The sequence below is a fragment of the Amphiprion ocellaris genome, unplaced genomic scaffold, assembly GCF_022539595.1.
Source record: "Amphiprion ocellaris isolate individual 3 ecotype Okinawa unplaced genomic scaffold, ASM2253959v1 Aocel_unscaffolded149, whole genome shotgun sequence".
In the NCBI taxonomy this organism is placed as follows: domain Eukaryota; kingdom Metazoa; phylum Chordata; class Actinopteri; family Pomacentridae; genus Amphiprion; species Amphiprion ocellaris.
Genome location: NW_026559310.1, coordinates 1 through 23047, shown reverse-complemented (window position 1 = coordinate 23047; position 23047 = coordinate 1). Strand labels below are relative to the sequence as shown.

The window sequence follows — 23047 nt, the reverse complement described above, 5'->3', positions numbered from 1 at the left end:
TATAAGACAATTAAATGAGCAAAAGACCAGAGCGGTAATTGTTGGATTAGATGCAGAGAAAGCTTTCGATTCGGTCAGATGGTTATTCTTATATAAAGTACTTGCAAAATTTGGATTCAAAGAAAGCTTTATTACAGTAATACAGTCACTATATGATAATCCAAGGGCCTGCATAAAAATTAATGGGGATCATTCTGACTATTTTCTCTTGAAGAGAGGGACGAGGCAGGGATGCCCGATCTCACCTCTTCTCTTTGCCATTTATATAGAACCGCTTGGCCAGTTACTAAGACAAACGACAGATATCAAAGGGGTTAAGGTTGCCGGAACTGAACAAAAGGTTGCAATGTTTGCTGATGATGTTTTAGTCTTTTTGGAGGAACCTGAAGAATCATTTACAGTGTTGATGACTTTATTAAATAATTTTGGACAGCTGTCTGGTTACAAACTTAACATAACAAAAACTCAAGTGATGACTTTGAACTACAGTGCTTCAGAATCCCTTAGAGATAAATATGACCTTGAATGGGAGGCATCATCTTTAAAATATTTAGGAATAATACTTACAAAAGATACCTCAAAATTATACCAAGCAAATTATGACCCAATATCGCAGGCAATAAAATCAGACATTCATAGATGGAATCTTCTCCCTTTTCTAAATCTGAATTCTAGAATTATTGCAGTGAAAATGAATATACTTCCCCGATTGTTGTATTTGTTTAGAACATTGCCTATTGAAGTGAGTGACGGTCAATTTAAGGAATGGGATAAATGGGTCTCACGCTTTGTGTGGCAGGGGAAAAGACCAAGAATTCGTTACAATGTCCCACAATTGAGAAAAGATAAGGGAGGAGCAGCGCTCCCTTGTTTCAAATTCTACTATTATGCATCACAAGTTATTCCTTTATTGCACTGGTGTAACCCAGACTATCAAGGCATATGGAAGACAATAGAACTTAATATGTCTTCTAAATTCCCCCTACCAGCTGCAATTGCAGACAAAAGACTAGCTGAAGAGCTAGAAGGCATTAACCCATGGTTAGAACAAACACTTAAATCATGGCATAAAATAATTAAAATATGCGACATAGAAAAGATGTTAAAAAGTTTCAGATGGTGCGCCTATGATACAGAGTTTCAACCAAACAAAAATGATAAAAGGTTTCAAATTTGGATAGAAAAAGGATTGACAACCTATTTTTCTTTCACCCATAAAGGGACATTACGGAGTTTTCAAACCTTGAGAACCGAATTTGGTTTGGAGCACACTGACTTCTTCAGGTTTCTGCAAATGCGCGACTACTTTAATAAACAATGTAAAAGATCACAACTTTCTCAGGCTGCATCCAACTTTTTCGATATTTTAAAATCAACCTTCAATTCTTCATTAAAAAAGGGGATCAGTAAACTGTATAATGGGATATTAGATGCACAAAACGAGAATACTACTCATATTAAAGAAAAATGGGAACATGAGGCAGGAATAGAAATTTCGAACGAGACTTGGGGTAAAGTGTGTGTCTTTCAGTGGACTTCTACCAACTCGCTAATCTGGAGAGAACATTGCTGGAAAAACATTATACGCTTTTTTAGGACCCCAAAGCAGAGTAAATATAAAAATCTAAACACAAAATGTTGGAGGAAATGCGGGTCCTTGGATGCAAATCACCACCACATATTCTGGGAATGCCCTGCATTACAACAATATTGGTCTGAAATCCATAAGGCTTTGAAAGATGTCTTTGAGGTTCATATTGAAAAAGATTTTGCTAACCTGTATTTTGGTCTGATTCCCACATTGGACAGAAGAGGGGACATAAAATTATTACAGGCACTTTTAGCTGCCAGCAAAAAAGCTATCACCAAAAAATGGCTAAATCCAAATTCCCCAACACTTGATGACTGGTTTGGGACTATTAGCGAAATATATAAAATGGAAAAATTGACATATTCTTTGCAAACTCGAATAGATAAATTCTTCTCAATTTGGAATAAATGGATAAATTTTATATCTCCTCTTCGAACTGACTTTACTTGACTGAATCTACATAAATTTAAATCCTTTTTGACTGACTGTCTTAGTATTTGTATGGGTATTGGGGCTTGAAGATATATCAAAAGTATCGCGTATGCCGAGTTTCTTGTGTTGCTTGGGTATTAGACAATATCGAAAAGAAAGCAAGAAAATCGGACTAACAACTTATTAATTCATTGGAAAAATAAAGAAATATATAGTATATTGATAGCCAGCTGAATAATATCGAGATATGTCTTTTTATCCATATCGTCCAGCCCTAATACATACATGTATATAACTTCCTAAATACACGAGTGTACATACAAATACAAGTATATTCAATGTTTTATTTTAATTTAATTTACTTTTATTTTTTCTTTATACGCATTTGGTCTCATTTTGAAATCTGTATCTCCCAAAAAAAAAAAAAAAATTATTATTATTATTATTTTTTTTTTTTTTTTAATTTATTTATTTTTTCATAGAAATATCTGCTGTTAGCTCCCAGTTCTGTTTTTTGTTTACTGTTTTCGGAAAAAAAAAAAAGGAGGTTCATGTTGTTAATGTCCTAAAAATGTTTGTAAAATTAACAGCAACCTTTCAAATAAAGAAATAATTACAAAAAAAAGAAAAAGGGTATAAAGGTACAGTAAGATGAGGGTAATTAATGCAGCAGGAAGCTCCTCCTTTTCCTCCATCACCTCGTTAATGTGAGTAAAATGTGTTTCCAGGTGAATGAAAACACCGTCGGTGAGCCCGGCTGGCTGTGTGGGAGTTACCGTGGAAACCGGGGCTGGTTCCCTCAGAGCTACGCCGAGAAATGCCCCCCGGCCTCGGCCAATCAGATGGCGGCTTCCTCACCTGGAAAAACGGCCCGTCTGCCTCCGCCGCCAAACGCAAGGTGACGAAACAGGAAGTAGATGCTGAGACAGGAAGTAGATCCTGCGACAGGAAGTAGATCCTGAGACAGGAAGTAGACCCTGAGACAGGAAGTAGACTCTGAGATTTAACTGTTGTTCATACGACTGTATAGTTGGTTTGTTTTTATTCTTCTTCTCCTGTTTATAGAGACCCAAATGTGGAGGAACCAGGTGAAAACATTGTTCCCGTCCAATCAGATGCTTCACAGGTAAGAAGATTCTGACCAATGAGGGCTCTTAGTACTCAAACTTTTCATTGACTTATAGTTTAGACATTAGCATTAATTCCCTGGATGAAGACGTTTTCTGTTCATAGAGAAGCTAGCTGTTTTATGCTAGCTAGTGAGGTAACAAGTATCAGACTAATTTTAGATCATTAAGGATCTTTTTTTTCATTTTGAACAACTGTTGAGTACTTTAGGACACAGAATCATTTAAAGAACTTTTTGAGCTGAGAGATTTGAGATTCAAACAGTTTTTGACTCATTTTATGCTTGTTTTGGACCAATTTAAAGCCATTTTGGACACGATTGAGTCATTTTGAACTTTGTTTTTGTTGTTTTGGACAATTTGTCTTTTTCAGAATCAGATTCAGAAATACTCTGGGCAAGTTTCAAGTTTTTCTGGACAAATCATATTCAATTTTGAGAATTTTTGGGGGCTATTTTGCATTATTTTGGATAAATTCTATGTAGTTTTGGACTAATTTTAGATAATTTTGCACTTTTTTGTCATTTTGGACAACTATTGAGTACTTAAGGACACAATCAGAGTCATTTTTAGCACTTTCTGAACTGAGAGATTTGAGATTCTGACAGTTTTTGAGTGATTTGTATCTTTGTCATTTAGAATAAGTTGTTTTGGACCAATTTAAAGTCATTTAAGGTTTTTTTTTATAGTTAACATGTAAGGTAATACCTATTTTTTAGTGATTTTACTGGATTTTATCTGTAATTTTAAAAAAAAAACATGGGAAATCTGTAAAATAACACTTTAAAACACTGTTTTCCATTTTTAAATTGTTAATATACATAATAAAATAGTGGCAAATATCTGTAAAATAGCAATATTTTTTGCTGATTTAAGCAGAATTTTTTGTTGTTGCAATTTTATGTTCAAATAGTGTAAAAGAATAAGTTTGTTTTAATAAAAATCTGTATTTTTGTCATTATTTACCATGTAGATTCATTTTTACAGTGTAGCTGCCAGTATAAAGGTAAATAACTGTATTTTTATTTCCTCCTCCTCAGCCCTCCGTGGCTCTGCTGGCTCGTGCCGTCTCCTCCTGGTCTTCCTCCTCACCTGAGGCTCACCTGGCCGTCTCCTCGGTAGCCGGTGATGTCATCACGGCGCTGCTGAGCTTCTCCCAGGGTGATGTCATCAGCGTGCTGCAGCAGAGGGAGGACTGGTGGCTGGGACAGCTGAACGGGACGCAGGGCTGGTTCCCCAAAAATTACGTCGCCATGGAGACCGAGTACGAGCCAGTACTTCAGAGTACTTCAGAGTGAATACGGTCAGGGTGGAGCTGGGTGTCACATTTAACTTATTTTAATTTGTTGTTTTCCAGAGCCGATGCTTTTGACTCGTCAGACTTCGTCCAGCTGGAAGGTCAGAATGAATAAACCTGTGTTTTATTATTCTTATATCACATATAGTATTTATTATATTAAAGTTCTCCCTCCAGAGTTCGTGGCCCTGTACACCTACGAGAGTCCGGAGGCCGGAGACCTGACATTTGTGGAGGGAGACGTCGTCATGGTGACGGAGAGGGAGGGCGAGTGGTGGCGAGGATGCATCGGAGACCAGACGGGAGTTTTTCCCTCCAACTACGTCCGACCTGTGGAGCCGGAGGTGAGTCAGAAACACTCTCATCTAACTAAGTAATGTTTGTAATAACAGACAATTTATTAAAGAACCCACATTTGGCTCAGTCTGTCCTTTTTCCAGTCCGTTATACTCCACGTCCCAAAAGTTCGGTCTCCCCACTGGACAACATGTTTGATTGTTTGTCAACAAAATGGGTTCCACCTGGTCAGTCAGGTATTGGTTGGTTGTTTGTCTGGTCAAACTGTCAGGTCCCAGTAGATAAATTTGTTTCTTGACCAAAACGCATTACACTCACAATCAGATACTAGAAGCGTTGTTACCATGGCCAAGAGTAAGGATGGAGAAGCTGCTCTTTCAGTCTGAGATTCGTCCACAGGCCATTGCTCTTCAAAATGCAGGAAAACTGGTCAGCAGGAAGCTCCAGCCCTTGGCAGAAGTATCCGCTGGGTGCAGAAGTGGTGACAAAGGTGCAACAAAGGAGGATCCTTCAAAGACTTGCCTCGCCCAGGACGTCCATCTGGTCTAACTGCAAGAGTCAAGGATGTGATGAGAATGCCGAGGGTGAAAGACACCAATCATGCCGACGACTCAGTCAGATGCTGAAAAATCTTGGAGAAGATGTTTCTAAGAGCTCTGTGCATCGTTTTTTAACAGAAACATTGGGGCTGAAAGCTTACAAGAGGCAGCGTAATCCGCCACTCAGCAAACTGCAAAATGAAAAGAGACTGACTTTACAAAGAAGTCCATAACTGTGACTCCTAAAGACTGGGAGAACTGGATCTTCTCTGATGAACGTCCTCTACTTATTTCTGACACCCAACATCCACATTCAGTGGCCACAGTCTGAGCAGATCTCTCAGCTGCTCAGTGGGCCTCAAGGTTCCACTGTTAATGCACAATATTAGACCAACAACATTCTAGAAAAGGTATTACTTCCTATTTTGGCCAGGAGGACAAAATCAGGACCTGTGACTAAATGGAACATGTTCAACAGGCGTTCTGAATTGGTATTGATGGAGATTGAGCCTGTATGACTCAGCGATGGTGTTCTGAGCTTCTACCTGGCTTTAAGGAGGAACGGCAACCTAAACTCAACCCAATGGAGAACTGTTGGGAATCCTGAACATCTTTACAAGTCCACCACCGACCACAATGAAACAGCTCAGCTCTAGTGGGGCAAGATAGAACCGTCCACACTCTAGAACCTCCTACATTCATGAAAGACTGAAAGCTGTGATCAAAGTGAAAGGAGGAAACACTGGTTATTGAATTGTGTTGCATATTCAGTCTTTCAGCTTTGTTTTTCTGGGGAGAACGAACATTTGGGACATGATGTACAGCTACATCTCTTTCCTTTTTTGGCAATTTTTTCATACATTTGAGGGATTTTGGACAAATTCAAAGTCAATTTGGATTTTTTTCAGTCATTTTTGACATTTTTTGTAATTTTCATTTAGTTTTTTTTGTCATTTTGCACACATTTTGAACTGTTCTGTAATTGTTTTTTTTGTCCTGTACTGGAAACTTTTTATTTATTCTATAATCATTTAGACAACTTTGTCATTTTTAATATATTTTGAGTCATTATGAACTCTTTTGGTTATTTTTGGCATAATTTCAGTCATTCGGAACTCATTTTAAGTAATTTCAGACTTCTGTTTTTTTAGCTATTTTTGTCATTTTGGAAAAATTTTAAATCATTTTTGATCATTTTTAGAGAATTTTGGAAAATATTTTGGCAATTTCTGAATCATTTGGGAAGTTTCACATCATTTTGGGAAAAAATTCAAGTTATTTTGGATTTTTTTTCAGTTAATTTGGCCATTTTGGATGAGATTCAAATAATTTTACATTTGGTCATTCTGACACTTGTCCACATTTGACACAAAAGTCCAAAATTTTGTCCCAAATGTCTGGATAAAGTGTTTGTTTATGCCAAAAATCAATTCTAAAACTGTAAATGTGCAGAATATGGGCTCTTTAAAGGTCAGTCAGTGACACTAATTAACTTAATCAGGTTTTTAATTGTTAGTCAAACAAGATTATTATTAAATATTTTTTAACTATAGCAGCTCTTTTAGTGCTTCTTTCGTTTTAAATCTACGTTTCTCTTCACATATTTAGACGTCCAGATCTGGAGCTTCAACCAGGAAACCAGGTGAGAACTTTAAACATTCAGAATCTGATGATGAACTCTGATGTTTTCTGGACTTTCTCTGATGTATCTTTATGGTTCCGTCTGTTTTTCTGGACTTTATCTGATATATTTTTATGGTTCTGTCTGTTTTTCTGGACTTTATCTGATATATTTTTATGGTTCTGTCTGTTTTTCTGGACTTTATCTGATGTATTTTCATGGTTCTGTCTGTTTTTCTGGACTTTATCTGATATATTTTTATGGTTCTGTCTGTTTTTCTGGACTTTATCTGATATATTTTTATGGTTCTGTCTGTTTTTCTGGACTTTATCTGATATATTTTTATGGTTCTGTCTGTTTTTCTGGACTTTATCTGATATATTTTTATGGTTCTGTCTGTTTTTCTGGACTTTATCTGATATATTTTTATGGTTCTGTCTGTTTTTCTGGACTTTCTCTGATATATTTTTATGGTTCTGTCTGTTTTTCTGGACTTTATCTGATGTATTTTTAAGGTTCTGTCTGTTTTTCTGGACTTTCTCTGATATATTTTTATGGTTCTGTCTGTTTTTCTGGACTTTATCTGATATATTTTTATGGTTCTGTCTGTTTTTCTGGACTTTATCTGATGTATTTTCATGGTTCTGTCTGTTTTTCTGGACTTTATCTGATATATTTTTATGGTTCTGTCTGTTTTTCTGGACTTTATCTGATATGTTTTTATGGTTCTGTCTGTTTTTCTGGACTTTCTCTGATATATTTTTATGGTTCTGTCTGTTTTTCTGGACTTTATCTGATGTATTTTTAAGGTTCTGTCTGTTTTTCTGGACTTTCTCTGATATATTTTTATGGTTCTGTCTGTTTTTCTGGACTTTATCTGATATATTTTTATGGTTCTGTCTGTTTTTCTGGACTTTATCTGATGTATTTTTAAGGTTCTGTCTGTTTTCTGTACTCTATCTGATAACTGTTTACAGTTCTATCTGTTTTCTGGACTTTGTCTGATATATTTTTATCGTTCTGTCAGCAGAAGTGGCTCAGGCCGTCTCCGCCGCCGCCGCCCAGACGCTGCATCAGCTGCATCTGTCTCCAGGACAACTGATCGTGGTTCAGGCCAAGAACTCCTCCGGCTGGTGGCTGGGAGAACTGCAGGTGATCAGCGGCTCTTAAAGTCTCATTAAACGGTGGTTTTAGACGTCTGACGGACTTTCTGCTTCCAGGCTCGAGGTAAAAAACGCCAGAGAGGCTGGTTTCACTCGTCTCATGTCAAACTTCTGGGTCCGTCCAGCAGCAAGACGTCGCCTTCTCCTCTCCCAGGTGAGTCTGAGACCCAGAAGACACGACCTGGTGGAAAGAACTCACTGCTTTTACTCTGATGCAGTTTTAAACATATTTTATTTGAGTATTTCCACTTTCTGATACTTTCCTTCCACTAAACTGCAATCTCAGAGGGAAATTTTGATCTTTCTGCCTTGATTTTTCCCAACAGCAGACGTTATATTTCAGCAGCTTTGCAGATTTTTTTTTTTTATTATACATATTTCATTTTTTTTGCATATTTTTTGATGTTTTGTAGTATTATTTTTGGCACTTTTTTATTTTTGAATTTAATTTTTTTGCTGTTCCCATTCTGGTTTGATTTGTAGTCAGTTTGCATTTCATCTGATAATTATTTTGACAGCTTTAGAAATATTTTAAAGAAATTTTCAAATCCTTTATGTTATTTTTATTTATTTATTATTATTATTATTATTATTATTATTATTATTATTATTACTTTTTATGTTTTTATATTTTTCTTTATAATATTTTGACATTTTTGTAAATATTTTTAACAATTTTTCCATTACTATATGCTATTTTTATTTTTTTAAATATATTTTGATCGTTTTAGAAGTATTTGAAAACATTTTAAAATGCTTATATTTTTCCTTCAAATATTTTGACAGTTTTAGCAATATTATGGACAATTTTCAAAAATACTTTGTTATTTTTTAGATTTTTCTTTAAAATATTTTGACAGTTTTAGAATTATTTTTAACAATTTTTTAAATGCTTTATGTTATTTTTTTCCCCATTTTTGTTTAAAATATTTTTGACAGTTTTAGAATTATTTTTAACAATTTTTAAAATACTTTGTGTTATTGTTATTTTTATATATTTTGAAAAATATGTTTTGACAGTTTTAGGAATGGTTTTAACAAATGTTTAAAATACTTTTTGGTATGTAAATTTTTTTATATATTAAAAAAATTGAGATAATTTTATTATAGATTTTTAAAAATATATATATTGTTGATACTTCCAGATCTTTTTTAAAAAATGCATATTTTACAGAAAAGAGTTTGTGCTATTTTTTCAGTTTTGTTTTGTATTTTCTGAATTTCTTTAAATTTCTTTTTTTGACATTTGTTTCTTTTTTACATTTTTTATGAATATATTTTATTTTAAATATTTTAATAATATATTTTTTGTTAATTTTATGTTGGTTTTTTTACAAAAATCTTTTTTTGTAAATTTTAAAAATATTTGTTTTCAATATTTTTGATATTTTTTTTATTTTTGCCTCCTGCTCTCTAAATGTTGATATGACACCACACAGTTACTGAGGTTGGGTTATTTACAATATAATTATGTGTTTATATTTGAAATGAAATCAAGAATTGTTAAATGAACTAAATATGTTCCAATGGCTGAAATATTCCCTGAACTCCTCGTCTCTCCTCTGATTGGTCAGTCTGTCAGGTCATCGCCATGTACGACTACACTGCAGCCAATCAGGACGAGCTGAGCTTCTCCAAAGGTCAGCTGATCAGCATCCTCGACAAGACCAACCCCGATTGGTGGAAAGGAGAAGTGGGCGGAGTCACTGGCCTGCTGCCCACCAACTACGTGAAGATGACCACAGAGTCGGACCCGAGTCAACAATGTGAGTAAAACGAGATAAAACGAAGATTCCTGCTGAGAGTTCACAGAAAAACTGATCAAACGTTTCAAACTCCAGTAGATCCAGAATCTGGAAACACAGACGGTAAGAAACGAGCGACGGACCGATTATTGATCAACTGATCAACTAATGAACCTTAAAGCTGGAGTCTGAGATTCTCCCTGGGAAGTTTTAGTTCATATTGAGACAGAACAGACTGTGAGGACAAATTCATCATAATTAACAAAAAACAAGCTCAAAAGGATCCTTTAAAGTTAGAAAATGCCCGCAAAGAGACACAAAATGACCAGAAAGACATTAAAATTGACTTAAAAAGACACAAAATGAACACAAACAGATGACAAACTGATGCTAACAAAGAGAAAACAACCAAAAAGATACCAAAAATTACACAAAACACCAAAACACTCAGAAAGACCAGAAAGCGATGTAAATTCAGTACATACAGAGATAAAACCACCTCTTAGACACATAGAACAGGATTAAAACTGACTAAAAGAGAACCAAAACGAGCATAAACAGATGCAAAACCAACCAGAACACAGACAAAACAACAACACAAAAGAGACACAAAAAGACCAGAAAGTGATGCTAATTCAGTGCAAACAGAGATAAAAACTACCTCTTAGACACACAAAGGGACTAGAAGATGCAAAAATAGACACAAAATTAACACAAAAAAGACCAGAACAGGATTAAAATTGACTAAAAGAGACGCAAAAAGACCAGAAAGAGATACAAAAGAAGCTTCTATTTCAGTCCAACAACATTTTCTTTGGTTAAAAACACACCTTGTTAGAATCTGAGACTCCACCTTTAACTGTCCTGATCCCAGACATGAATATTTACAGACGAAACGAACGAAACCTCCTGAAATCACCAGGAATAAAACAAAAAATGGTCTAAAAATTACCCAAAGTGATTTTAAACTTTCCAGAAACTGTCCAGAATGATTTAAAACTGTTCAGATTGACTCAAAGTTTATCCAAAGTTACTAAAAATGTCCAAACTGATTCCAGTTGTCCAAAATAACTTGAAAATAAACTGAATTTTTATTCGTTTTGAACGGTTTTTAGTCCAGGTTTGAATCTCTGCTCATCATCAGTAGTAGATGTTTCTCCATGCTGGATGGATCTCCAACAACCTGCTCCTCTGTTCTCTGTTTCTGAGCCATGCTGACTTTATTTATCCATCCAGTAGCTTTGATTTTCCTCTCAGGATTTTGGACAAATTTAAGTCACTTAAGACTCATTTTGAGTCAAAAAGTCTTTTTGCACAATATTTGAAAAAAAAAAAATTGAAACATTCGTGTTATTTTGGACAAATTTGGAGTCAATTCTGACATTTTTAAAAAATAATTTTGGACAAGTTTAATAATCCGAAGCAAAGTTTGAGTGATTTTGATTAGTTTTTTCACAATTTTTTTCATTTTGATAAAATTTTCTATCATTTTCAACAGATTTTGAACCATTTTCACAAACACAGCCTGCAGTTCAACCGAGTCTCTAATAACTTCACAGCTGCACTGCGAAACATCTAATTTATAGGTTTTTAGTAAATCTATTCTGTGCAGATGTTTTATTTTGGGCTCATTTTTAAATGAAACGTAGAAAAACGAGAATTTTATCAAATATAACAATCTTAAGCTGAGATTTTTGATTTTGAGAATTTTTCCGAATGAACCTCCGTCACACATGATGTGTTCAAGGACCGTCGAAAAGTTGAAAATCCTGCAATTCTTTCTGGTTTTACAATTTCTGGCTGATAAATTATGACATTTTGGTGATTTCAAATAATGATCTGGCTTTCAGACCGACCAGCAGGTTGTGTGGTTGAAAGGGTTAAAATATAACTCAAACATAGATTTTTAGAGCATTTTTTCATCCCTAAATGTGCTGCTGGTGTGAAAATGTGTCGATATTCTGGTTATAAATCAGTGTCAACAGGAAAAAGAATGAAGATGCTTCAAAAGAAAGCCAACCTTTCAAGGATCACTTCAAAGTTAAAAATGCAGTAATTCTTTGTGTTTTTAGTCACATTCCCTGATCTGGATTAATATTCAGCACCTGCAGGTTTGTTTCAGCCACAGATCAGGACTCTGACCTGCTAATTAGGACAAGCTGCACTAATGTTCTCACTCGACACGATTCGTTAGGGAATAAATCAGCTGCTGTGATCACATTTACATTCCCAGAAATGCTTTATTAATGCTCCTGCATGTCGGCATCAATATTAAATCTATATTAACGTCTGCTGTCTCTCCGACTCTCCTCCATCCCACTCGCCTCCCCTCCATGTTTCCACCTCATCTGTGTTTTCTTCTGTAGGACAGTAACGCTGGCCTTCCTCTCCCCTCCTCCTCCTCCTCTTCCTCCTCTTCTTCCTCCTCGTCTTTCTGTTCAGTCTGAGCCAGATGAAGTCCAGCCTCCAGGACCTCAGCCTTCCTCCTCCTCCTCCTCACTGGTTTAGGACTCTGCTGTTCCTCCTCGTTAAACTCCTCCCCCTCCAATTAACTCATTAACCAATCAGACGGGGGCCTCTCTAGTTTGTTCTAAGACGTGTCAGACTGGAGCGGTTTAGTTTTCTATTTTAACAGGGTCACTCATTCTTGCACTAACTACATCAGACCAAGACTTCACTGCTGCTCGCATCGCTTCGATCCAAAACTAACCGAATTTAATTCCCTGACTCTGATGCACATTTGATTAATGCTTCCAAGCGTTTGAAGACCGTCCTGTGAAATCACCAGCAGAAAAATCACCGACGACGCGACGTGACGCCCACATTTACATCCAACTCCTGCCAAGTTTGAACCTCAAAGACTTGAACTACCAGCTGAGTCTTCCACTGGGTCGCTGCGCCTCAAATCACCACAACTTTCTGCTCTACCGTCTCTGATTGGCAGAAAATTTAGGTATTTATAAAGACAACTGTGGAATTTTAGCTTTATATATAAAATACTTTCCGGGGTAAATTGCCCACCAACCCACTTTCTGCAGTTTTTTCTCACATTGAAAAATTTAGGCTGTTTGAACGACAATATCTCAGAAATTATTCAATTTTTCTGATTTTTTTAAATAATTGTTTTTGTTTTATTGGAACATGCAATTCAACTTTCTCATTATCAGAAATTATTTGATCTACATGTTCAATATTGCAGACACACTGTACAGCATCACAAACACAAACTCCTCAAAGTAAAGCACGGTGGTGGCAGCATCATGGTATGAAGCATGGTGGTGGCATTATCATGAGGAGATGGCTTTCTTTTTTTTCGTCTGTCAATTCCCCAATAATCAAAGATTATTTCATCTATGTGTCCAATATTGCAGATTCCAAACCGATGATGTGATGAGAAATAACAGTGAAACTTTCACGTTTTTATCTTTAATATTTTCTGAGATGTTTTGAATTTCAATTTCAAATCTGCTGAAAGTGGTTCGATGGGCACAGATATTGTTTTAAATATCCGTAGTTTACGATACGAAACTTTGAAGCCAACCAGAGATGATCCAGCAGAAGGAATCTGATGATTTAAGGTGGAATTACCCACCGCTCACTCACTTCAGCTCCTCATGCACACCTATGCAAACCATGGAAGGTGCTTTATTCTGTTTAGTTGGGTGTTAGCAGCGTTAGCATCGTTAGCAGCGTTAGCAGCGTTAGCAGCATTAGCATGGTTAGCATTGCTTCTGTTCCTGTACTGCAACAACAACGTGCCTGACTCTGTGCATTGACTGTAAATAAACATCATGGTAATAAAGGGAGATTTTAATGGGTCTCTTTGCTGTTTTTTATTTCATTTAAATGCACGTCTCATTGAAATCAGAGTGTTTTTTATTTCATTTAAATGCACGCCTCATTGAAATCAGAGTGTTTTCTGTGTTTGCCGTGCACGTGCTCGTCCATGCACGTGTGCTTGCATGGCTGTGGGCTGCAGGGTGTGCAGACCTGATGACGCTGGACTCCATGATGCCCCAGGAGAGGAAGAGGCAGGGCTACATCCACGAGCTGATCCAGACCGAGGAGACCTACGTGGAGGACCTGGAGCTGGTTCTGGAGGTACCGGACCTTCTCCTGAAGCTCCAAACCCTCATAATGATCTTATTATTCAGGTCTGTTCTGGTATCTACCTCTCAGGTGTTCTACAAGCCCATGTCTGAGTCTGGACGTCTGACAGAAGCTGAGATGTCCGTGATCTTTGTCAACTGGAGGGAGCTGATTATGTGCAACACCAAGCTGCTCAAGTACGTCCAACGTCTTTATCGTTAAGATTCTGAGGAAGTTCTGCAAAGTTCTGGCTGTTTTCACTGCAATCTAAAGTCCTCTATGGAAACAGAACAACATGAAGAAGGAGAGAGAACAGAAATCATACAAACACAAACGTTTTTATGATTATTTATTTGACAACAAAAGTCGTAACAACTCTGGGGAAAAAAAATGGAGGCTCCACATGTTATAGATATTTAACTATTTACATTTTTACAGCCTCTACAAACTCTGAGAGACACTTTTGTCTCATTTCGTTGATTTGTGTCTCCTTTACTAAAATTTTTCTATCTCGTTTATACGTTCATGTGTTTATTTTGTCTCGTCTTTGTCATTTATCATCTGTTTTCTGTCATTTCATGTCTTTGTTTTTTGATTTTGTGTTTTTGTAATTTTTTGTTTCCCTTTTAACATTTCAGGTCTGGTTTTGGTTGTTTTGTGTCTCCTTTTTCAGATTTTGTTCATTATTTGTCTTATTTTTCTTGTGTTGTTTTGTGTCACCTTTTTTCTTCTCTGTTAATTTTGTTTCATGTCTCTTTGTGACAGTTTTTGTCTCATTTTAGTTGCATTGTGTCTCCGTCTTTAAAATTTGTTGTTTGTTTATACCATTTTTTGTGTCTCTGTGTTTATTTTGTCTCGTCTTTGTCATTTATCGTCTCTTTGCTGTCATTCTGAGTCTTTGTTTTTCTTGTTTTGTGTTGTTTTGCCTGTTGTTTTTGTCCTTTCTTGTTTCACTTCTTACATTCTGGGTCTTGTTTTGGTTGTTTTGTGTCTCATTTTTCTCATTTTGTGTCTAATTTTTACTATTTTGTGTCTTGGTTTGTCAATTTGTGTGTCCTTTCAGCCATTTTGTGTCTCTTTGTGGTCATTTTATCTGATCATACTGTAGATATTTTTCTGTCTTAATGTTTCCTGTCCAGACTTTTCCTCTCTGCTCTGCTCATCATCAGTAGTAGATGTTTCACCATGCTGGATGGATCTCCAACAACCTGCTGCTCTGCTCTCTGTTTCTGAACCTTGCTGCATTTTTGATTTTCCTCTCAGCCTCCCTGGTCATCTGTTTTGTTTTGTTTTTGCCAAATTCTTAAATGAGACATGTAGAGTAAAGTGAATTTTAAGGAAATATCACAATTTTTATTTTAGATTTGGTTGTTTTTATCCAATGGAAAAGCTCATGATAGCTTCAAAGACCATCAGAAAGTTAAAAATCTGACAATTCTTTGTCTTTTGACAGTTTCTACCTGATAAATGGTGTCATTTTGGTGATAATTTTTAAAGATAATGCCTTTCAAACCTACTATTAAAGAGACTGGAGCTACAACAGAGTCTTTCAGACAGAACAGGAGCTGTAAACATGTACAGTACGAGGAAAATAATGTTTTTGAGCAGTAAAACAGGCAAACATGTTTTCAGAAATCCAATTCTAAACCTGTAAATGTGCAGGACATGAACTCTTTTACCATCCTGCGGCTCCACTAGAGGTTTTTGAACTCTACAATGAAAAACAATCAAAGATAATTAAATTCTAGTGTCAAATCACTTGACTCACTTACTGACTTGGAGCATTTCTGAAACGGACTCTAAAGCCCTGTAAAAGTCTCAACATTATCCTTCAGTTATGTTTTCTGCTTAGTGTAGCTCCTGCATATGAAATCATGGTTTCCATCCTCATCGTTGATGTTCTTCAGAGCCCTGCGTGTCCGTAAGAAGACCGGTGGTGAGAACATGCCTGTCCAGCTGATCGGAGACCTGCTGGCCTCAGAACTGGCCCACATGCAGCCCTACATTCGGTTCTGTTCCTGTCAGCTGAACGCTGCTGCGCTGCTGCAGAACAAAACCCACAACCAGCCCGACTTTAAGGACTTCCTCAAGGTACGAGCTGTGGACAAGAAACTCAGTACAAACAGGGCAAAACAGCCACGCTTCTACAGTAACATCTGCTTGTGTTTATTTCTCGTCTTGAGCAGAAGATAGCCACCAACTACCGCTGTAAAGGCATGCCGCTGTCCAGCTTCCTGCTAAAGCCCATGCAGAGGATCACCCGCTACCCTCTGCTCATAAAGAACGTACGTGGAAAACACCCTGTTTCTGTCTAATCCTATTATTATTATAAATGAATAAAGGTATATATAAGAGAGAGGCTGCATGAGTCAAATTAATGAGTAATTAAATGGTTGAATTAGCGACCTAAAGCTGTAGATAACGATTTAAACTGTTAGCCAAAAGTATGGATAAATAATTAAAATTTATTGGCTAAAACTATGCATAAAGCTTGTTAATTGTAGTTAATTGTGTGTCTAATGGTTGAAAATGGTTAACTAACAGTATTTATACCAGTTCAGATTGTTGGTTAACAGTCTAAATTGTTAGCTAAAAGTATGGATGAATAATTGAAATTAATTGGCTAAAACTATGAAGAAAGGTTGTTAATTGTTAGCTAATTGTTTGGCTAGCGGTTGAAATTGTTAGCCAATATTAATACCAGTTCAGATTAGCACACTTTCTAGCTAACAGTGGAAATTGTTAGCTAACATTTGGAATTGTCAGCAAATAGGATAGCTAACAGTTGAATTTGATAGCTAACAGTGTGGCAAACAGCTGAAATTGTTGGCTATAAAATTTTAATTATTTGCTAACTGTTGAAATTGTTTGCTAACAGTAGAAAGTGTTATTTCACAATATGGCAAACAGCTGAAATTGTTTGCTAACTGTTGAAATTGTTTGCTAACAGTTGAAATTCTTTGCTAACAGGGCAGTTACTTGCTAAAATTGTTTGCTAATAGTATGGCAAACAGCTGAAATTGTTGGGTAACGGTTGAAATTGTTAGCTAACACTGTGGCTAACAGTTGAAATCATTTGCTAACACTGTGGCAAACAGTTGAAATCATTTACTAACACTGTGGCAAACAGTTGAAATCATTTGCTAACACTGTGGCTAACAGTTGAAATCATTTGCTAACACTGTGGCAAACCGTTAAAATCATCTGCTAACACTGTGGCGAACCATTAAAATCATCTGCTAACACTGTGGCAAACAGTTTAAATCATTTGCTAACACTGTGGCAAACAGTTGAAATCACTGGCTAACACTGTGGCTAACAGCTTCCTCTGATATTCCTGCTCTTGTCGTTGGTCAGATCTTGGAACACACCCCAGAGGTCCATGCAGACCGAAGCTCTCTGAGAGAAGCTCTGGAGCGAGCCGAGGAACTTTGTTCTCAGGTCAATGAAGGCGTCAGAGAGAAGGAAAACTCAGACCGACTGGAGTGGATTCAGAGCCACGTCCAGTGTGAAGGCGCTATCGAGGTAAACATGACAGAAAAGACATACAAATGAGTGTATAGTTGAGAGGTTTTCTGGCTGTGGCTAACTTGTTAGCAACCAGATTAGAATTGTTTGCTAACAGTTGAAATTGTTAGCAAACAGTATGGCTAACAACTTGGTAAACATGCACAAAGACATATATGAGTGTATATTTCAGTTTTTTTTGTCTCAGATTGGGCCTTTAGGGTGCGACTGCACATGTACAAACACATCAAATCTGTGTTACCTTATTTGACAGAAATCTCTGAATTTCCCTGTTATTTCTGACCATTTTAAAGAAAAATGTATACTATTCTGGAGCAAATGAAGCCCCACTTAACAAAACTGATTGAAATGATATACTCTTATTATTTGACACTGGCTGAAACATCTCTGGAGACATAAAAATTTCTTTTTTGAGGCAAAAATCCTGCATTTGTAGACCTCCTGGTGCAAGAATCTTTAATCTTGGTCCGTGTGGTTTCTTACCGTTATGTTTTTGCTGCTAACTGCCTCCACAAAGCATTTCTTGTTGGCTGCGGACGTGTTAAATTCTTTCAGTTTTTTTTTGCAGTTGCACTTCTGTTCCAGATCAGACTTTATGTTTTCTCTCACCAAAACAAACGGAGGAGTTCTCGCTGTACCTGACATTTTGCTTCCTTCCTCCGTCCGTCTGTCTGGCAGCACTTAGTGTTCAACTCTCTGACCAACTGCCTCGGGCCTCGCAGGCTGCTGCACAGCGGTCGACTGAACAAACCCAGGAGCAGCAGAGAGCTGTGGGCTTTCCTCTTCAACGACTTCCTGCTGCTCACCCACAGCGCCAAACCCTTCTCCTCCTCCGGATCTGACAAGTTGTTCAGCCCCAAAACCAGCATCCAGCTCAAGATGTACAAAACGGTGAGGAGCAGCCCGGAGGCGCTTCTCCTGCAGCAAAGAATAAAAATAGCTCCACAGAGTTAAAATATGAATAACTTTCTTCAATAAACAATGCACAGGGAAGCTCTGGGGCTTTGAGTTTTCTGGGAGCAAAACAAAAACTTTCAAAGTTCCTCCTCTGCCATGTCCTTAGCCCTCCTGTTGTCCTCATTTACGGCGCCAAAAAATGTTGTTTCCTTGTCTGAAAAAAAAACAAAAATTCAGCAAAAAAATTCCCCAAATTTCTGAACATTTGCAAAACCTTCAGGAAGAAAATTCCAATGATTCCTATTTCCCTTAAAAGTTTTATTCAACAAAACAAATAATTTGGCAAGAAAATTCTTGTAAATGTTTTCAAAAAATGAGTAAAAATCTTCCAAAAAAATCCTAAAAATATCTAAAGTGATTCCATATATATCAGTAAAACTTGTAATATTTTCTTTAAGAACATTTACAAAAAAATCAACCAAAATCCAATGAAATTCGCTGGATTTTGGTTGATTTTTATGTGAATGTTCTTAAGAAACATTTTAACATTTCTTTTTTCCACCAAAAAATGTTCAAAGATTTCCCAAAAATGTTGGAAATGTGGACATCAGAAGTTTCACTGTGAAAATCTATTTTTTTTTCCACATTTTCAAACACTAAATTTGAAAAACCTTCAGGAAGAAAATTCCAATAATTTCTTAAAAGTTTCCCTTAAAAGTTTTATTTTTAAAAAATCCCCCAAATTTGGCAAGAAAATTCTTGTAAATATTTGGGAAAATTTGTAAAAATCTTCCAAAAAAATCCTAAAAATATCTAAAGTGATATTTTTTCCCATATTTTCAAACTTTAAATTTGCAAAATCTTCACGAAGAAAATTCCAATAATTTCTTACAGGCTTCCCTGAAAGGTTTTATTTAAAAAAAAAAAAAAAAAAAAAAATGGCAAGAAAATTCTTGTAAATATTTTCAAAAAATGAGTAAAAAATCTTCCAAAAAAATCCTAAAAATATCTGAAGTGATTCCATATATATCAGTAGAACTTATGTTTTCTTTAAGAACATTCACATAAAAATCAACCAAAATCCAACGAATTTGGTTGATTTTTATGTGAATGTTCTTAAACATTTTTAACATTTCTTTTTTTCCACCAAAAAATGTTCAAAGATTTCCCAAAAATGTTGAAAATGTGTACATCAGAAGTTTCACTGTGAAAATAGATATTTTTTCCCACATTTTCAAACTTGAAAACGGGTCAGTTTTGAGCAGCAGGACAACATGAGGGTTAATGACTCTTTGCACTGCAGCTCTTATTGTTTTCGTCTGAAAGTAATCCATTACTTTATTTCCTGCTCCAGCCGCTGTTTCTGAATGAGGTTTTGGTGAAAATGCCGCCGGATCCTTCCAGCGACGAGCCGATCTTCCACGTTTCACACATCGATCGAGTCTACACTCTCAAAAATGAGACTTTAAATGAGAGGTAAGTAGGCAGAGATACAGAGAACCAGAGATTCCCAACCAGAGGTATGAATACTTCAGCAGGTAGCAGGAGAAAAGTTAGCAGTTAAGTAAAAGTAGCACATTCAGCCAAAAGCAATGCATAAATTAATTAGATGAGTGAATAAATGATTGAAATAGCTGCCTAAAAATATGGATAGAAGATGTTAGCCACAAGTATGGCTAACAGTTGAAAATTGTTAGCAAAGCGAGTGGCTAACAGCTGAAAATGGTAAGCTAATAGACTGGCAGACACTTCAAATAATTAGCTAAAAAGTAAGGATAAACATTTGAAAATTGTTAGCTAATTGTGTGGCTACTAGTTCAAATTATTAGCTAAAAGTGTGGTTTAAATTTCAAATTGTTAGCTAACAGTTTGTCTGCTGGTTCAAATAGCTCAAAACACTAGCTATAAGTATGGCTTATAGCTGAAATTGTTAGCTAACAGAATGGCTAACATTTGAAATTGTTAGCCAGCTTTTTGTCAGCTAGTTCAAATTGTTACCTAACATATGGCAAATAGCTAAAATTGCTAGCTACAAGTATTACTAATAGCTTAAATTTTTAGCTAACAGCATGTTTCCTAACATTTTAGCTAATAATTGGAAATTGCTGGTTAACAGTATGGCTTGCCAGTGAAATTGTTGGCCAACAGCATGGCTAACATTTGAAATTGTTTAATGCCACTTTGACGAACAGTTGGTAAAAGCTCGCTAAAACTATGGTTTGCCAGTGAAATTGTTAGCTAACAGGTTGTCTACTAGTTCAGTTTGTTACCTAACAGTATGGCAAATAGCTCAAAAGGCTAGCTATAAGTATGCCTACTAGCTGAAATTGTTAGCTAACAGCATGGCTAACATTTGAATTTGTTAGCTAACATTTTGTCTACTGGTTCAAATTGTTACCTAACTGTATGGCAAATAGCTAAAATTGGTATTGCTATTAAGGCTAGCATTTGAAATTGTTAGCACAGTACAGATTATAAGCACGAAGCCTCGATTATTAGCTGTAAGTGAAAGGTAAAAGTGGCTAAACAGCTAAAATAGTTATCTAGAGCTATGTATGAACACAGAAAAACAGTTTATTATGTCCAAGTTTATATAATCAGGTGTTAAATAAGATCTTACATAAAATGAATTTAAATGAACACATTTGAACATGAGAGGTGGTGCTGATGGAGGGTTTTGAGTTCATATTAGCTGGTTTACATCCGATTATAAAGGTTTTTAGCCATTTATTTACTTATGTAAGTACGACCTAATTATACTGTGTATAGCGCTGACATGTTTGTTCTGTTTTGTAGGACGACGTGGGTCCAGAAAATCAAAGCAGCATCTGAACATTTCATCGAGACGGAGAAGAAGAAGAGAGAAAAGGCTTATCAAGGTGAACACAGTCATACAGGACGTTTTCTGTGGGCGTATGAAGAGTTTATATTAGGCTCAATAATTAAACATCAACTGTATTCACAACGTAAAAATGATTGTGTGGCATCTTATAGGTAACTTAAATACATAAAAGCCCTTATTATTATCATACAGTGGCACAACAATAGATAGTTGTCCACATTTTATTCACCAAACAACACTTAAGCCTTGTTTTTGGTCGACTTTTTCATGTTTTTCTGTTTTTTCAGCTCGTTCTCTGAAGACCAGTGGAATCGGTCGACTCTTGGTAACCGTGACTGAAGCTCAAGAGCTGAAGGCCTGTAAACCCAATGGTCAGTCCTTCTGTTTTTATAGGAGACTGATCTGTTTTCTATGATTAAATCTCTGGAATGAAACTATAACCCATTGCTGTTTATCTCCAGGTAAGAGTCATGAGTAAATAAATGATTGAAAATATGGATAGAAGAGGTGAGCCACAAGTATGACTGACATTTGAAAATTATTAACTAAACATGTGGCTAACAGTTGGAAATTGTAAGCTAATAGTGTGGCAAACGGTTCACATTATTAACTAAAAGTGTGGATAAAGGTTGAAAATCATTAGCTAATTGTGCGGCTAACGGTTGGAAATTTTTACCTAAGAGCACAACTTACAGCAGAAAATCATTAGCTAGCACTTTGTCTACTGGTTCCAATTATTAGCTAAAAGTGTGGCTAACAGTATGGGTAATAGCTCAAGTTGCTAGCTACAAGTATGACTAACAGCTGAAACTGTTAGCTAACAGCATGGCTAACAGTTGAAATAGTTTACAAACATTTGACTAACAATTGTTGGAAAAAAGCTGGATAAAACTATGGCTAGCAGCTGAACTTGTTAGCAAAGAGTACGGCTAACAGTTGAAATTGTTAGCCACCAGTTTTCTTACTTGTTCAAGTTGTTAGCTAACAATATAGCAAATAGCACCAATTGCTAGCTAGAAGTATGGGTTATGGCTGAAATTGTTAGCTAACAGAATGGCTAACAGTTGAAATTGTGAGCTAACAACAGCGTGGCTAACATTTGTAATTGTTAGCTAACAGTGTTTCTAGCATTTCTAACAGTTTGCTAACATTTTCTAAGCGGTTTCTGCTGACCTCCAGGTAAGAGTAACCCGTACTGCGAGCTAACGATGGGCGCTCAGTGCTACACCTCCAGACCCGTCAGCGACACTCTGAGCCCAAAGTGGAACTTCAACTGTCAGTTCTTCATCAAAGATCTGTACCAGGACGTTCTGTGCATCACCGTGTTCGAGAAGGACCAGTTCTCACCTGACGGTCAGCAGATTGAAAACATACAACACCTGGTTACAATTTATCTTTGTTTAAACACAGAAACTGACATTCTTCATTCCACAGAAGGCAAAAGTTATGGCTGTTCTAGCTGTTTTTAGCTGTTCTAGCTGTTTTAGCTGTTTTTAGCTGCTTTAGCTGTTTTAGCTGCTTTAGCTGTTTTAGCTGTTTTTAGCTGTTTTTAGCTGTTTTAGCTGGTTTTAGCTGTTTTAGCTGCTTTAGCTGTTTGTAGCTGCTTTAGCTGTTTTTGGCTGCTTTAGGTGTTTTTAGCTGTTTTAGGTGTTTTTAGCTGTTTTTAGCTGTTTTTAGCTGCTTTAGCTGTTTTTAGGTGTTTTTAGCTGCTTTAGCTATTTTTAGCTGTTTTTAGCTGCTTTAGCTGTTTTTAGCTACTTTAGTTGTTTTTAGCTGCTTTAGCTGTTATTAGCTGTTTTTAGCTGTTTTTAGCTGTTTTAGCTGTTTTTAGCTGTTTTAGGTGCTATTAGCTGTTTTAGCTGTTTTTAGCTGCTATTAG

The 23047-nt window shown here is 36.3% G+C and overlaps 1 protein-coding gene across 1 annotated transcript in view; it reads left to right on the top strand.

Moving 5' to 3' along the window:
* The window catches only part of itsn2a (intersectin 2a), a gene marked incomplete at its 5' end in the record, with an annotated part of 31808 nt that extends 9156 nt beyond the window's left edge, over positions 1–22652 (top strand). Inside the window, 20 exons of the mRNA XM_055008755.1 lie at positions 2752–2921; positions 3089–3149; positions 4191–4414; positions 4508–4548; positions 4625–4791; positions 6892–6925; positions 7932–8056; positions 8125–8221; positions 9642–9833; positions 9912–9935; positions 13792–13913; positions 13992–14098; positions 15809–15992; positions 16088–16186; positions 17259–17426; positions 18108–18320; positions 19681–19802; positions 21123–21205; positions 21456–21539; positions 22348–22652. Coding sequence (XP_054864730.1) covers positions 2752–2921; positions 3089–3149; positions 4191–4414; positions 4508–4548; positions 4625–4791; positions 6892–6925; positions 7932–8056; positions 8125–8221; positions 9642–9833; positions 9912–9935; positions 13792–13913; positions 13992–14098; positions 15809–15992; positions 16088–16186; positions 17259–17426; positions 18108–18320; positions 19681–19802; positions 21123–21205; positions 21456–21539; positions 22348–22637 — 2607 coding nt within the window. The remainder of the gene's footprint in view (positions 1–2751; positions 2922–3088; positions 3150–4190; positions 4415–4507; positions 4549–4624; positions 4792–6891; positions 6926–7931; positions 8057–8124; positions 8222–9641; positions 9834–9911; positions 9936–13791; positions 13914–13991; positions 14099–15808; positions 15993–16087; positions 16187–17258; positions 17427–18107; positions 18321–19680; positions 19803–21122; positions 21206–21455; positions 21540–22347) is intronic.
* Between the last annotated feature and the right edge of the window lie 395 nt (positions 22653–23047).